At 47.3% G+C, this 16,685-nt stretch overlaps 1 protein-coding gene across 1 annotated transcript in view; it reads right to left on the reverse strand.

Annotated features, from left to right (window-relative positions):
- Nucleotides 1–16,685, reverse strand: part of DMC1 (DNA meiotic recombinase 1) — a 506,546-nt gene that overhangs the window by 253,994 nt on the left and 235,867 nt on the right. The window contains exon 8 of the mRNA XM_030210749.1: nucleotides 11,882–11,954. Within this exon, the coding sequence (XP_030066609.1) occupies nucleotides 11,882–11,954 (73 nt within the window). The remainder of the gene's footprint in view (nucleotides 1–11,881; nucleotides 11,955–16,685) is intronic.

The following is a 16,685-nucleotide window of genomic DNA, read 5'->3' on the forward strand; positions in this document are numbered from 1 at the left end:
GGCCCAGATTGCACAGCGCTGCGTAACCCTGGTAGCACTTTAGAAATGTTAAATAGTAGTAGTAGTAGTAGAAAGGCACTTGTCAGGGCTGCTCCCTCTCACTTCTTATTTGCACTAGTGGCAGAACCACTTGCACAGAAAATCAGGGAGAATATAGTAGGCCTGGAAGTAGGTGGCAGACTACACAAGATCTCCCTCTGGTGATGATATTTTGTTAATGATGTTGGCAACGAGGGATGGCCTAACAGCATTATGCCAGCTTATGGATCTTATATGGTACACTTTCTGGTTTTGAGGTTAATTTGTCTAAAACTGAGATATTGAACATCTCAGTGCCACCTGAGAAAGTGCAGATTTTGAAGCAGGAGTTCCCCTTTCGTTGGTTTCCAGCCTCTATTAACTATTTGGGAATACTTATTAGAAGTGATTGCCAAAAGTTATATAACTGGAACTTTGAACCATTATTGGCTGGGGCAAATCAGGATTCGGAGAGATGGGATAAGCTCACTTTCTCCAGGCTGGGTCACATAAAAGTTATAAAGATGATAATTTTGCTCAGGTTTACTTACCTTTTCAGGTCCTACTTATATTCCTTTCTTAATTTCAATTCCAGAAATGGAATGGGAAACTACTCCGTTTCATCTGGGGTGGGGGTCAAAAAGCTAGAATAAGTAGGAAGGTGATGCATTCCCATAAATGTAAAGGAGGCATGAGAGTACTTAATTTGGAAAAATATTATCAGGTGGGCCAAGTGCAGGTATTACTAAACTGGTATAGTTCACAACAAATTAAGGTACAGGTAGATGAGGAAATACAAAGGGAGATGTGGAGGGGCATAATTGAACGAAAACGTCTATCTCCATGGGCGTTTATCTCCGAAAACGGGTCCGTGAAGGGGCGGACCGAACCGTATTTTCGAAAAAAATAAACGTCCATGTTTTATTCGACAATTTGTGAGCTGGGCGTTTTTGTTTTTCAGTGATAATGGAAAATGAAAGCGCCCAACTCAAAAACGAATAAATCCAAGGCATTTGTTCGTGGGAGGGGCCAGGATTCGTAGTGCACTGGTCCCCCTCACATGCCAGGACACCAACCGGGCACCCTAGGGGGCACGTTTACAAAAACAAAAAAAAAAGGTAAAAGAGCTCCCAGGTGCACAGCACCCTTCCATTGTGTGTTGAGCCCCCCAAATCCCCCTCAAAACCCACTGCCCACAAGTCTACACCATTACTATAGCCCTAAGGGGTGAAGGGGGGCACCTACATGTGGGTACAGTGGGTTTGGGGGGTTGGACGACTAAGCATTAAGCAGCACAATTGTAACAGGTGGGGGGGGGATGGGCCTGGGTCCACCTGCCTGAAGTCCACTGCACCCCCTAACAACTGCTCCAGGGACCTGCATACTGCTGCCAGGGAGGTGGGTATGACATTTGAGGGTGAAAATAAAAAGTTGTGAAACAACATTTTTTGTGGTGGGAGGGGGTTAGTGACCACTGGGGGAGTCAGGGGAGGTCATCCCCGATTCCCTCTGGTGGTAATCTGGTCATTTAGGGCACTTTTTGGGGCCTTATTCGTGAAAAAACAGGGTCCAGGAAAAGTGCCCTAAATTCTAGCTACAAACGCATACTTTTTTTCCATTATCGGCGAAAGGCGCCCATCTCTCCTCGGCCGATAACCGCACCCCAGTTCCACCTTCGCCACGCCTCCGACATGCCCCCGTCAACTTTGTACGCTTCCGCGATGGAGTGCAGTTGAAAACGTCCAAAATCGGCTTTCCATTATACCGATTTATTCGTTTTTGTGAGATAAACGTCTATCTCCCGATTTGGGTCGAAATCTAGGCGTTTTTCTCTTTCAATTATAAGGTGGATAGGAGTCCTATTGAACTATTTGCCTTAGGGTGGGCTATTTTATCCAGGGGGTATGGGGTATATAGTTAATCCATTTACTAAGACCACTATGATGGTATGGACATGCTTATTAGAAGCCAAACGGTATTCTTAAGAACATATGTATTGCTATACTGGGACAGACCGAAGGTCCATCAAACCAAGTATCCTATTTCCAACAGTGGCCAATCCAGGTTACTTTCTATTAGATTTGCAAAGGGGTTACAGCCAGGGAGGGGCGTGGGGGTGTTTAGAGATTGGGAGCGGACAGGACTTATCTTTTTTTGAGAATCTTTGAGCACTTTAACCCCCGGTAAAATCAAGTGATATTTTTCCGTATCTCCAAGTGAAACATTTTTTGCTTTCTGCAGATATTCTCACTTAACTTGGACAATTGAGCATGCTAGATAAAATGCTACAAAGAGGCTTTCTAAAGAGATTTTTATTTTTGTTACATTTGTACCCCGCGCTTTCCCACTCATGGCAGGCTCAATGCGGCTTACATGGGGCAATGGAGGGTTAAGTGACTTGCCCAGAGTCACAAGGAGCTGCCTGTGCCTGAAGTGGGAATCCAACTCAGTTCCTCAGTTCCCCAGGACCAAAGTCCACCACCCTAGATCATTTCAATTCTTTGCAAACTTCTAAATTAAAATAAGGAAGCTCCCTTGGGTTATATGCAGTTGTGGGAAAAGGATTTACAGTATAGTTCGGATTATGCAGAGTGGGCAGACATTTGGCAGTGCACACATAAAATCTATGTATCTCAAATAGCGGATAATGCGCTTAAAATGCTGTTTTGCTGGTATTATATACTGGACAAAACATGTAAATGGGACAAGCAGGGATAGAGTATATGTTGGAAGAGATGTGGGGAGAAGGGCATATTTAGTGGGAGTGTCCCAAATTACAAATCTTCTGGAAACAAGTTTTTCTTTATGTTCAATCTATGTTAGTTATTAGCTTTCCTGTGACTGCAGAGGTAGCTCTTTTGAACAAAAGGGTTTTGGTAGTAGAGTGTGCCAAGGATAAATTATTGATGTTTAACTTTACTGTAGCTCACATGGTGATAGCAGGGGCCTGGAAGATAGATTTAGTGCCTTCACTAATGACAGTGAGAGAGAAGCTGGGTGCCATGTGCGAGAGATACTGGCTCACTGCTATCCGTCTTAATCAGTTACAACATTTTAGAAAAATGTGGAATTGGTATTTAGCTTTGTTAGAGGAGAGGGAGTCGGGAGCAAACATTTATGAGTCCTGTTTTTTTGCTTACTGGTCTTTTGATCTCCATTGGTTCATATAGTTTCTATGTATAGCAAAAATTTTATTGGTCATCAATTTATTGGTCAACAGTTTGAGGTTGTTTGGGGATATTTAGTCTTAGAATAGGGGGTTGGGAGGGAGGGATGTAAAGGTCTTTGGGGTTACTTTGGGAAATATAGTTTTTGTATCTCTTGTTAAAACCAATTTGACTGTATTAAGTAGACATTATGATCTTTTGGTGTTTTGTCACTGTATTATGTTTAAATAAAGAATTTTTTTTAAAAAGCACCGGTCCCAGTACAGATCCTTGTGGCACCCTACTGGCACTGGCCTCTTTTCTACTGCAGCCACCTCTGAGGAAACGGGAAGTTACATCAGAGAGGCGGCCGCAGTAAAGGGAACAGGCGGATACCAGTGGCAGGGCAGCATATGGAAATTGCTGCCACAGCTGGCTTTTAAATAATATAAAAAGGTAAAATTAGGGAACGAGGTGGAGGAAGGAAGGGGGGAAATGCTGCTCCCAAAGCAATGCCATCTGATGCCCCAGCCTCAGGTGGCTTAATGGTCAGACTGCTCCCGCAGGGATCTTCTGTGCACTAGGGAAATTTCCTACCCCGATGGACTGGAGATTGACATCCACACAGTCTGCACTGAACCCAATGCTCTTCAAGTCCTCAGTGTTGATGCATCCCCTGCAGGCAGTGATTGGGATTCAAGAATCAGCTGCACCATTTCAAGCCTTGGCATCAATACTCTCAAAGCCATAGGTTTGCACTGGGTGGCAAAGAAGTGCTCCCTATGATCTTCAAACTTCCTCATGAGCTACTCCTCAGAGGCTGCCATTGACAAAGACTGGGCAATGCAACTGGAGTGACAACATCCTGCGAAAACACTCAGAAGCTGTATCTCAGCTCCTTGCAGGCCAACTTACCCTCCTCCGATGTTAAGGAGGATGAGCAGATCTCATGTTGGGGGTTCTTTGAGGGCATCAGGGCATCAGTGATCTTGGTGCCTTGATGTTCTTGGCTCTTCAAAGGGGACCAATGTCTGTGCCTTGGCTTCCACCTGATGACTGACATCTTTATCCTTCAGTGCAAATGAGGATGTGTCCTTCCTCTTCTTCAGGAGGGGATCAGAGGATGACTGGCCCAATGGCTTCTATCAACACTCAACACTGAAGGTGATCAATGCACTCTAAATTCTGATGCATTCCCAATATCCAATGCAGTTTCCTAAGCCATGAGGACCAATGCTTCTGTTGCCAATTTCAATGGACTGGATTAACTGCATCAAAAACACAACTGTGCTGTCTTTCTCAAACTCAGTTCCTCTTTTAGACATCTGTGAACACTGGAAACAAGATTTTCTCCCAAAAATTGCAGACACTGGTTATGGGTATCCATGAAAATATGGTCCTGACACACTTTTTAAAGCCACTGGGAACGTTAAAAAAAATAGCAACAGTGAAATCAAATGACTCAGTTTTGAAAAACTATCCAGCCAAGTACCCAAGGCCTTACTATGGACCTAAACAGGCCATGAAAAACAAAGGAAATATAGAAAGGCCAAAAAAACTTTCTAGGGAAATTAAAAGGGTTCAGAGAGAGTCCCTGTGCAACATACAAAGCGAATGCTACATACCTGTAGAAGGTATTCTCCGAGGACAGCAGGCTGATTGTTCTCACTGATGGGTGACGTCCACGGCAGCCCCTCCAATCGGAACACTTTACTAGCAAAGGCCTTTGCTAGTCCTCGCGCGCTGATGCGCACCGCGCATGCGCGGCCGTCTTCCCGCACGAACCGGCTCGTCTTCGTCAGTCCTATACGTAGCAAGACAAGGGAAGACACAACTCCAAAGGGGAGGCGGGCGGGTTTGTGAGAACAATCAGCCTGCTGTCCTCGGAGAATATCTTCTACAGGTATGTAGCATTCGCTTTCTCCGAGGACAAGCAGGCTGCTTGTTCTCACTGATGGGGTATCCCTAGCCCCCAGGCTCACTCAAAACAACAAACATGGTCAATTGGGCCTCGCAACGGCGAGGACATAACTGAGATTGACCTAACAATTATCCAACTAACTGAGAGTGTAGCCTGGAGTTGGATTCTAAACCCCGAACAGATTCTGAAGCACTGACTGCCCGAACCGACTGTCGCGTCGGGTATCCTGCTGCAGGCAGTAATGAGATGTGAATGTGTGGACAGATGACCACGTCGCAGCTTTGCAAATCTCTTCAATAATGGCTGACTTCAAGTGGGCTACCGACGCTGCCATGGCTCTAACATTATGAGCCGTGACATGACCCTCAAGAGCCAGCCCAGCCTGGGTGTAAGTGAAGGAAATGCAATCTGCTAGCCAATTGGATATGGTGCGTTTCCCCACAGCCACTCCCCTCCTGTTGGGATCAAAAGAAACAAACAATTGGGCGGACTGTCTGTTGGGCTGTGTCCGCTCCAGATAGAAGGCCAATGCTCTCTTGCAGTCCAATGTGTGCAGCTGACGTTCAGCAGGGCAGGAATGAGGACGGGGAAAGAATGTTGGCAAGACAATTGACTGGTTCAGATGGAACTCCGACACAACCTTTGGCAAGAACTTAGGGTGAGTGCGGAGGACTACTCTGTTATGATGAAATTTGGTGTAAGGGGCCTGGGCTACCAGGGCCTGAAGCTCACTGACTCTACGAGCTGAAGTAACTGCCACCAAGAAAATGACCTTCCAGGTCAAGTACTTCAGATGGCAGGAGTTCAGTGGCTCAAAAGGAGGTTTCATCAGCTGGGTGAGAACGACATTGAGATCCCATGACACTGTAGGAGGTTTGACAGGGGGCTTTGACAAAAGCAAACCTCTCATGAAGCGAACAACTAAAGGCTGTCCTGAGATCGGCTTACCTTCCACATGGTAATGGTATGCACTAATTGCGCTAAGGTGAACCCTTACAGAGTTGGTCTTGAGACCAGACTCAGACAAGTGCAGAAGGTATTCAAGCAGGGTCTGTGTAGGACAAGAGCGAGGATCTAGGGCCTTGCTGTCACACCAGACGGCAAACCTCCTCCATAGAAAGAAGTAACTCCTCTTAGTGGAATCTTTCCTGGAAGCAAGCAAGATGCGGAAGACACCCTCTGACAGACCCAAAGAGGCAAAGTCTACGCTCTCAACATCCAGGCCGTGAGAGCCAGAGACCGGAGGTTGGGATGCAGAAGCGCCCCTTCGTCCTGTGTGATGAGGGTCGGAAAACACTCCAATCTCCACGGTTCTTCGGAGGACAACTCCAGAAGAAGAGGGAACCAGATCTGACACGGCCAAAAAGGAGCAATCAGAATCATGGTGCCTCGGTCTTGCTTGAGTTTCAACAAAGTCTTCCCGAACAGAGGTATGGGAGGATAAGCATACAGCAGACCCTCCCCCCAGTCCAGGAGGAAGGCATCCGATGCCAGTCTGCCGTGGGCCTGAAGCCTGGAACAGAACTGAGGGACTTTGTGGTTGGCTCGAGATGCAAACAGATCTACCAAGGGGGTGCCCCACACCTGGAAGATCTGTCGCACTACACGGGAACTGAGCGACCACTCGTGAGGTTGCATAATCCTGCTCAACCTGTCGGCCAGACTGTTGTTTACGCCCGCCAGATAAGTGGCTTGGAGCACCATGCCATGATGGCGAGCCCAGAGCCACATGCTGACGGCTTCCTGACACAGGGGGCGAGATCCGGTGCCCCCCTGCTTGTTGATGTAATACATGGCAACCTGGTTGTCTGTCTGAATTTGGATAATTTGGTGGGACAGCCGATCTCTGAAAGCCTTCAGAGCGTTCCAGACCGCTCGTAACTCCAGAAGATTTATCTGCAGATCGCGCTCCTGGAGGGACCAGCTTCCTTGGGTGTGAAGCCCATCGACATGAGCTCCCCACCCCAGGAGAGATGCATCCGTAGTCAGCACTTTTTGTGGCTGAGGAATTTGGAAAGGACGTCCCAGAGTCAAATTGGACCAAATCGCCCACCAATACAGGGATTTGAGAAAACTCGTGGAAAGATGGATTACGTCTTCTAGATCCCCAGCAGCCTGAAACCACTGGGAAGCTAGGGTCCATTGAGCAGATCTCATGTGAAGGCGGGCCATGGGAGTCACATGAACTGTGGAGGCCATGTGGCCCAGCAATCTCAACATCTGCCGAGCTGTGATCTGCTGGGACGCTCGCACCCACGAGACGAGGGACAACAAGTTGTTGGCTCTCGCCTCTGGAAGATAGGCATGAGCCGTCCGAGAGTCCAGCAGAGCTCCTATGAATTCTAGTCTCTGCACTGGGAGAAGATGGGACTTTGGATAATTTATCACAAACCCCAGTAGCTCCAGGAGGCGAATAGTCATCTGCATGGACTGTAGAGCTCCTGCCTCGGATGTGTTCTTCACCAGCGAATCGTCGAGATATGGGAACACGTGTACTCCCAGCCTGTGAAGTGCCGCTGCTACTACAGCCAAGCACTTCGTGAACACTCTGGCGCAGAGGCGAGCCCAAAGGGTAGCACACAGTACTGGAAGTGACGTGTGCCCAGCTGAAATTGCAAATAGTGTCTGTGAGCTGGCAGTATCGGGATGTGCGTGTAGGCGTCCTTCAAGTCCAGAGAGCATAGCCAATCGTTTTCCTGAATCATGGGGAGAAGGGTGCCCAGGGAAAGCATCCTGAACTTTTCTTTGACCAGATATTTGTTCAGGGCCCTTAGGTCTAGGATGGGACGCATCCCCCCTGTTTTCTTTTCCACAAGGAAGTACCTGGAATAGAATCCCAGCCCTTCCTGCCCGGATGGCACGGGCTCGACCGCATTGGCGCTGAGAAGGGCGGAGAGTTCCTCTGCAAGTACCTGCTTGTGTTGGAAGCTGTAAGACTGAGCTCCCGGTGGACAATTTGGAAGTTTGGAGGCCAAATTGAGGGTGTATCCTTGCCGGACTATTTGAAGAACCCACTGGTCGGAGGCTATGAGAGGCCACCTTTGGTGAAAAACTTTCAACCTCCCTCCGACCGGCAGGTTGCCCGGCACTGACACTTGGATGTCGGCTATGCTCTGCTGGAGCCAGTCAAAAGCTCGTCCCTTGCTTTTGCTGGGGAGCCGAGGGGCCTTGCTGAGGCGCACGCTGCTGACGAGAGCGAGCGCGCTGGGGCTTAGCCTGGACCGCAGGCTGTCGAGAAGGAGGATTGTACCTACGCTTACCAGAAGAGTAGGGAACAGTCTTCCTTCCCCCCAAAAAACGTCTACCTGTAGAGGTAGAAGCTGAAGGCTGCCGGCGGGAGAACTTGTCGAAAGCGGTATCCCGCTGGTGGAGCTGCTTTACCACCTGTTCGACCTTCTCTCCGAAAATATTATCCGCACGGCAAGGCAAGTCCGCAATCCGCTGCTGGATCCTATTCTCCAGGTTGGAGGCACGCAGCCATGAGAGTCTGCGCATCACCACACCTTGAGCAGCGGCCCTGGACGCAACATCAAAGGTGTCATACACCCCTCTGGCCAGGAATTTTCTGCACGCCTTCAGCTGCCTGACCACCTCCTGAAATGGCTTGGCTTGCTCAGGAGGGAGCTTGTCCACCAAGCCCGCCAACTGCCGCACATTGTTCCGCATGTGTATGCTCGTGTAGAGCTGGTAAGACTGGATTTTGGCCACGAGCATAGAAGAATGGTAGGCCTTCCTCCCAAAGGAGTCTAAGGTTCTAGAGTCTTTGCCCGGGGGCGCCGAAGCATGCTCTCTAGAACTCTTAGCCTTCTTTAGGGCCAAATCCACAACTCCAGAGTCGTGAGGGAACTGAGTGCGCATCAGCTCTGGGTCCCCATGGATCCGGTACTGGGACTCGATCTTCTTGGGAATGTGGGGATTACTTAGTGGCTTGGTCCAGTTCGCCAGCAATGTCTTTTTGAGGACATGATGCATGGGTACTGTGGACGCTTCCTTAGGTGGAGAAGGATAGTCCAGGAGCTCAAACATTTCAGCCCTGGGCTCCTCCTCCACAACCACCGGGAAGGGGATGGCCGTAGACATCTCCCGGACAAAGGCCGCAAAAGACAGACTCTCGGGAGGAGAAAGCTGCCTTTCAGGGGAGGGAGTGGGATCAAAAGGAAGGCCATCAGACTCCTTGTCAGAGAAATATCTGATGTCCTCCTCCTCCTCCCATGAGGCCTCACCATCGGTTTCAGACACAAGTTCACGGACCTGTGTCTGAAGCCGTGCCCGGCTCGACTCCGTGGAACCACGGCCACGGTGTGAGCGTCGAGAGGTAGACTCCCTCGCCCGCACCGGCGAAGCTCCCTCCGCCGACGTCGTCGGGGAGCCTTCCTGGGAGGCGACCGCAGTCGGTACCGCAAGTGGCACCGATGTCAGAGACCTCACCCCGGGCAAGGGGCCAGCCGGCGCCTCACTCGACGGTACCGGTGGCGCAAGCACCCCCGGTACCGGAGGGGAAGGGCGCAACAGCTCTCCCAGAATCTCTGGGAGAACGGCCCGGAGACTCTCGTGCAGAGCGGCTGTGGAGAAAGACATGGAAGCCGATGCAGGTGTCGATGTCAGAGTCTGTTCCGGGCATGGAGGCTGTTCCGGGCTGTCCAAGGTGGAGCGCATCGACACCTCCTGAACAGAGGGTGAGCGGTCCTCCCGGTGCCGATGCCTACTGGGTGCCGACTCCCTCGGCGACCCAGAGCTTTCGGTACCGACGCGGGAAGGAGACCGGTGTCGATGTTTCTTTGACTTTTTCAAACGAAGCATGTCACCGGAGCTTCCCGGTACCGACGAGGAGGACGTAGAATCCAGCCGTCGCTTCCTCGGGGCCGAGGCCGAAGAAGGTCGGTCTCGGGGGGGGGCTGTACCGCAGGAGCCCTCAGGGTAGGGGGAGACCCACCCGAAGGCTCACCGCCACCAGCAGGGAAATGGACAGCCCTCACCTGCACTCCAGTCGAAGCACCACCGTCCGACGACATCAGCACTAGTGGAGGTCCCGGTACCACCGACGCCGACGCAGCCTTCCGATGTCTCGGCCCCGACGACGCAGAGGGTCGATGCACTCGATGCAGTCGCGGCCGAGGACGGAGCTCTTGACGCTGTCGACGTCGACACACTCGATACTCCCGGTGCCGACGAAGAGCCCGAGAACAAAACGTTCCACTGGGCCAATCTCGCTACCTGAGTCCTTTTCTGTAAAAGGGTGCAAAGACTACAGGCCTGCGGGCGGTGCCCAGCCCCCAGACACTGAAGACACGACGCATGCCTGTCAGTGAGCAAGTTTACCCGGGCGCACTGGGTGCACTTCTTGAAGCCGCTGGGAGACTTCAATGACATGGGCGGAAAAATCACACCGGCTAAATCAAAACTCGTAATTGCGGTAAGGCACCAAAAAGAGGGGGAGAAAAAATTCGACCGGAGGCCTCAAAAGGGCCTACCCCAAAACCAAAAGAAAACTTAACGGGGCAAAAACTGGAAATACAGGAAGGAGAAAAAGACCGAAAGGCCTTCTTCCGAAATCCTTTTTTTTTTTTTAGCGAAAAGTCAAAAAGACTCGCGAGGGTCAACTCAAGGGGCGCGAATGGCGTAAACACAACCGTACCAAGCGCGGACAAAAGAAGACTGACGAACACGAGCCGGTTCGGGCGGGAAGACGGCCGCGCATGCGCGGTGCGCATCAGCGCGCGAGAACTAGCAAAGGCCTTTGCTAGTAAAGTGTTCCGATTGGAGGGGCTGCCGTGGACGTCACCCATCAGTGAGAACAAGCAGCCTGCTTGTCCTCGGAGAACAGGACTTACATAACATATGAAAGAAAAATTTGCAATATAAACAATAACCAAATGTTGACATGAGCTGAGAGGAGCACAGAAAAGTATGACTATTTCACTCCACAGAAATATAGCGATACTGGCTAGATCCTGCACAATAGTGGCATGTGGGAGAAAGCACACATGCACGGTGCAACATTCTGTAAAGAAGCTGGAGAATATTCCTGCATGGACTCTTTCAGATGATATCACACACATGTAAGACTATAGTATCCTGCTTGTCCTCAGAGAACACTCGTTACATTGTATTGGTATAACATGGAGGATAAGGAAACTTTATTAAACCATAGGTCAAGTTTATGTCACTAAAAGATGCATTAAAGTAATAAAAAATGCACTAGGCTTAGCACACTGCATGACATTACACTGGCCTCAATGTTTCTAAAAGGGAAATGAACTGGTAAGCTGTTACTTGCAGAGAAGTTATAAATTAAATTCAATACCTTAAAAGGGTGGAAATTTTCATAAAATTTCTTGCTGTATCACACTAGTTAGGTTATAAATCAAGTGATATACTTTCTGAAGTTAAGATTTTTCTAAAATGTTTTGCACAAATGCCTTTTTTTTTTGTTCTTTCCAAAATGAACATGTTTTTACTACTAATTTCATTGATAGTAAACGTAATATAAACCTGTCAGTCACCACAGATCTCACAAATAAGCAGGTTCTGGCAACAGGAATGGCCATGACAGTACTACTGTTTCTTCAAATTCTTCAGTTATATGATTGCATAGCTTCCTCCTACTGACAGTTCAAAACTATTTATCTTTAGGGATATCTTTCCAATCCTTTTCCCCACCCCTGAAAGATGATAGCCTAATGCAATGAATTTGTTTTTATTCTCTCTCTCTTTCTTTCTTCCATCTATGCCAAAAAAATTCCCTCTTATCCCCCCTCCCCCCCAACACAGCATTTCACAGAGTCCAAAGGGATGCAAAGTGTTTTCTGTGTCTATGAAGATAACTTTCCCTCCTGTATATCCACTAGCTCCTGGAAGCTGGGCTGTCACTGAGGAGAAAAAAAAAAGCCAAATTTAGCTGCAAGTTAAAGCAAGAAAAGGAAAAAGACTATTCCAACTTACAAGCATGTCTAATACTCAACTACTATTCCCATTATCATTTTTACTCCACATAATAATAATAATAATAAAAAACTTTATTTATAACCCGCTATATCTACAAGAGTCTAAGCGGGGAACAAGACACATACAAAGTATAAAAGGACAAAACAATAAAAATTATTTCTTTACTCAACAAACTATAAAAATTATTATATTACTCTAGCAATAAAACATACAGCAGTTTAGATTTGTGTAGTATAAAATAATATCACACATCAAGAGTGAACAGCAATTTGTTCAAAAGTTATAAAGAAAAGGATTAAGAAACAAAGAAAGCACAATGGAAAACAACATATTTTTCCAAGTTTCCACAGAAGGTGATTTTGATACTTGCTTGTGGTGCTTGCAGGCCCATAGGTACCCTCTAACCACAAGCATGAAAGCTCATTTCCAAATGGTGACTCCGTACAGTGTAGGAGTGTGTAGGTAGAAACTTTTCATTTAATTTTTGTTCGGTTTTATTTTTTCATTTACATTTTGTTTATCATTTGTGTTGTTACATTTTGTTTTGCGATAGCATGTGCTATAGCAAAGCTGCTTATCTGTAACAGATACTCTCCATAGACAGGATGAAATAATCAAGAACACAAGAGGGTGACTCTTAAGCTAAGGCGGGCTACACTTTACAGAAAAATTGTCCTTTGTAGAAGAGCAGCCAGAATGGGAAACAAAGCTGGTATTGTCTAGATCTCAAAGACATGCTGATTAGCATTGTCTAGATCTCAAAGACAGACTGATTAGCAATGCTCAACCAATGTCAATGTGCTGTGAAGTGAATGTATGAAGCAAGAGCCAGGTAGATGCTTTACAAATGGGAGTTATTTTATAGAACTTTTTCCACATGTAAAGCCTGTTTTACATGCAGAAAAATCTATCTAAAAAAGAGTTACTGCATAGCAACAAAAAAAGTACATGATTTGAAAGTGTGCACCTACTTTTATGCAATCTTTATGAATGTATTCCCAAGATCATAGTTTTGGTAGAGCAGAGGTGGCGCTGCAAGGTACACAGGTGTGTTTACGCACATATTTACACCTTCTTTAGAGCAGATGTAAACATGTGTATCAGCTTTTGTGTGCTATTGGGTCTGGACCTGGAAGCCTATTTTATAAAGCTATACAGGCACCTATACTGCCTAAATAAAATCCTGCTATCCTGCATATTTCAAAAGAACTGGTAGTCGCAGTGGCTCTCACTAGATAAGGTTTGTTAGAGGGATACCTGATTGCTCATAATAGAAAGCCCAGGAAGCAAGTCAGTTACCTAGGGTCCACTTTGCCATTGCATTACCCAGTTTGTTAGGGGGGGGGAGGGGGGGTCAACAACGATAAACTACACTACTGCATACACTTTCTGATGGAGTATGCCCTTTTAAGATAATTAGTGAGAGTTCCTTTGCAGTCTAGAGTGTTGAGGGACTTCTCAAGTAGATATCTGTATAGGATAAAACATGGGTAAGCACCATTTCTTCATTCATATGAAAGGGAATAACCATTTTTGACAGTGTGGTACCATGCATGAGCATGAAAGCCCTGGCCTTTAAGTAAGTTTGTGGCAGATCACAGATAAGATGCAACAAAAGCTTTATTTGATAGTTCAGAGTTCCGGTGGTCAGCTTCAGAGGTGGCTCCAGTCTGTATTTTCCTTGCATTGTTGCCTGTGACAGGGGGCTTTGACAAAAGCAAACCTCTTATGAACCGAACAACTAAAGGCTGTCCAGAGATATGCTTACCCTCTACTCGCAATGATAACCACTAACTGCGCTGAGGTGAACTCTTACGGAGTTGGTCTTGAGACCATACTCTGACAAGTGCAGAAGGTATTCAAGCAGGGTCTGTGTAGGACAAGAGCGAGGATCTAAGGCCTTGCTGTCACATCAGACGGCAAACCTCCTCCATTTAAAAGAGTAACACCTCTTCGTGGAATCTTTCCTGGAATCAAGCAAGACTCAGGAGACACCCAAGGAGGTAAATTCTAAGCTCTCAACATCCAGGCCATGAGAGCCAGAGACTGGAGTTTGGGATGTAGAAGCGACCTCTCATTCTGAGTGATGAGGATTGGAAAACACGTCATCTCCATAGTTCTTCAGAGGACAACTCCAGAAGAGGGAACCTAATTTGGCGCGGCCAGAAGGGTGCAATCAGGATCATGGTTCCGCGGTCTTGCTTGAGTTTCAGAAAAGTCTTCCTTACTAGAGGTATGGGAGGATACGCATACAGAAGGCCTGTTCCCCAAAGTAGGAGAAAGGCATCTGATGCTAGTCTGTCATGGGCCTGAAGCCTGAAACAAAACTGAGGGACCTTCTGATTGATCCGAGTGGCAAAAAGATCCACCGAGGGGGTGCCCCACTCTTGGAAGAGCTTACGGGCTACGCCCATATTCAGTGACCACTAGTGAGGTTGCATTACCCTGCTCAGTCTTTCGGCCAGACTGTTGTTTACACCTGCCAGATAAGTAGCTTGGAGAAACATTCCATGAAGGTGTGCCCAAAGCCACATCTGAACAGCTTCCTGACACAGAGGGCGAGATCTGGTGCCCCTCTGCTTGTTAGTGTAATGCATTGCAAACTGATTGTCTGTTTGAATCAAGATGATTTGGTTGGACAGCTGATCTCTGAAAGCCTTTAGCGCGTTTCAGATCGCCTGCAATTCCAGGAGGTTGATCTGAAGACCTGTTTTCTGGAAGGACCAGGTTCCTTGAGTGTGAATCCCATCTACATGAGCTCCCCACCACTTTTTATGGCTGAGGAATTTGGAATGGTCGGCCCATGGTCAAATTGGACTGGACTGTCCACCACTGAAGAGAATTTCGAAAATCAGTGGACAGTTGAATCACATCCTCCAGATCCCCTGCAGCTTGATACCACTGGGAAGCTAGGGCCCATTGAGCTGATCTCACATGTAGACGTGCCATGGGAGTTACATGAACTGTGAAGGCCATGTGGCCCAGAAGTCTCAACATCTGCTGAGCTGTGATCTGCTGAGAATTCTTTTGCTCCATTACAGCATTGTGATGATCCTGAAAATAGAACTGAGGCAGAAGAGAAAGAAATGAAGTTGGAACAAAAGGATATGAAGGTACCCAGAGAGAAAAGACAACCCAAAATCACAAATGTTGAAGCACATACCAGGAAATGTACATGGAAAGCGATGGCCACAAATGCTCGCAGTCTAAGCAATAAAGTTCATGACCTTCAAGCCCTGATGTTGGAGGCAGACTTGTTGCAATCACAGAGACGTGGCTAAATGGTTCCCATGAATGGGATGCAAACATACCAGGCTATAATCTATTTAGGAAGGATAGAGAGAATCGTAAGGTGGAGGAGTAGCTCTATATGTGAGAAATGATATCACTGCGACCCAAATGACAGGGACCCGGGGAAAGGAAGAAGTGATATGGATCACCTTAAAAAGAGAGGATAGAACCTCTGTACACGTGGGTGTTGTCTACAGACCTCCGAAACAATTGGAGGAATTAGATAAAGATCTGATCGCAGATATTCAAAAGTTGGGAAACAATAGAGAGGTGCTGTTGCTGGGAGATTTCAATCTGCCGGATGTAGATTGGAAGGTTCCGTCTGCAGAATCGAGAGATCGTGGATGCTTTCCAAAGCGGTTTGCTCAGACAAATGGTGACGGAACCAACAAGGGAGGGAGCGACGCTGGATCTGGTGCTCACGAACGGGGATAGCGTGTCAAATATTCGAGTGGGTGCCCACCTGGGTGGCAGTGACCATCAAACGGTTTGGTTTGATATTTCAGCTAAAGTGGAGAGCGGACACTCAAAACTCAAAGTCCTGGATTTCAAGCGTGCTGACTTTAGTAAAATGGGGGAATACCTGAGGAAGGAGATGATGGGCTGGGAGGAAATACGAGAAGTGGAAGGACAGTGGTCCAGGCTGAAGGAAGCTATAAATAGGGCCACGAACCTTTATGCAAGGAAAGTAAATAAAAGCAAGAGAAAAAAGAAACCGAAATGGTTCTCCAAGCAAGTGGCTGAGAAAATAAAGGCTAAAGAGTTGGCGTTCCAGAAATACAAAAAAACTCAAGAAAAGGAACACGAGGAGGAATACCGGATGAAAATGAAAGAAGCCAAGAGAGATATGTCTAGCAAAAGTGCAAGCGAAAGAACAAATGGCTAGAAATGTAAGAAGCGGTGACAAAAATTTCTTCAGGTATATTAGTGAAAGAAGAATGACTAAAAAGGGAATTGTGAGACTAAAAGATACTGCGAACCGCTATGTGGATAATGATGAAGAAAAAGCAAATTTGCTAAATAGATACTTTTGTTCTGTTTTCACAGAAGAAAATCCTGGAGAAGGACCGCGATGGAGTGCAAAAAGTACAAATGAGATTGAAGTGGATAGAGCACCGTTCACGGAAGAGAGTGTGTTTGAACAACTTGAAAAGCTAAAGGTGGACAAAACCATGGGACCGGATGGGATCCACCCCAGGATATTGAGGGAGCTCAGAGAGGTTCTGGCGAGTCCTCTTAAAGATTTGTTTAATATATCCTTGTAGACGGGAGAGGTTCCGAGGGATTGGAGAATGGCGGAGGTGGTCCCTTTTCACAAAAGTGGTGATAGGGAAGAAGCTGGAAACTACAGGTCGGTAAGCCTC

The sequence above is a fragment of the Microcaecilia unicolor genome, chromosome 1, assembly GCF_901765095.1.
Source record: "Microcaecilia unicolor chromosome 1, aMicUni1.1, whole genome shotgun sequence".
Lineage (NCBI taxonomy): Eukaryota > Metazoa > Chordata > Amphibia > Gymnophiona > Siphonopidae > Microcaecilia > Microcaecilia unicolor.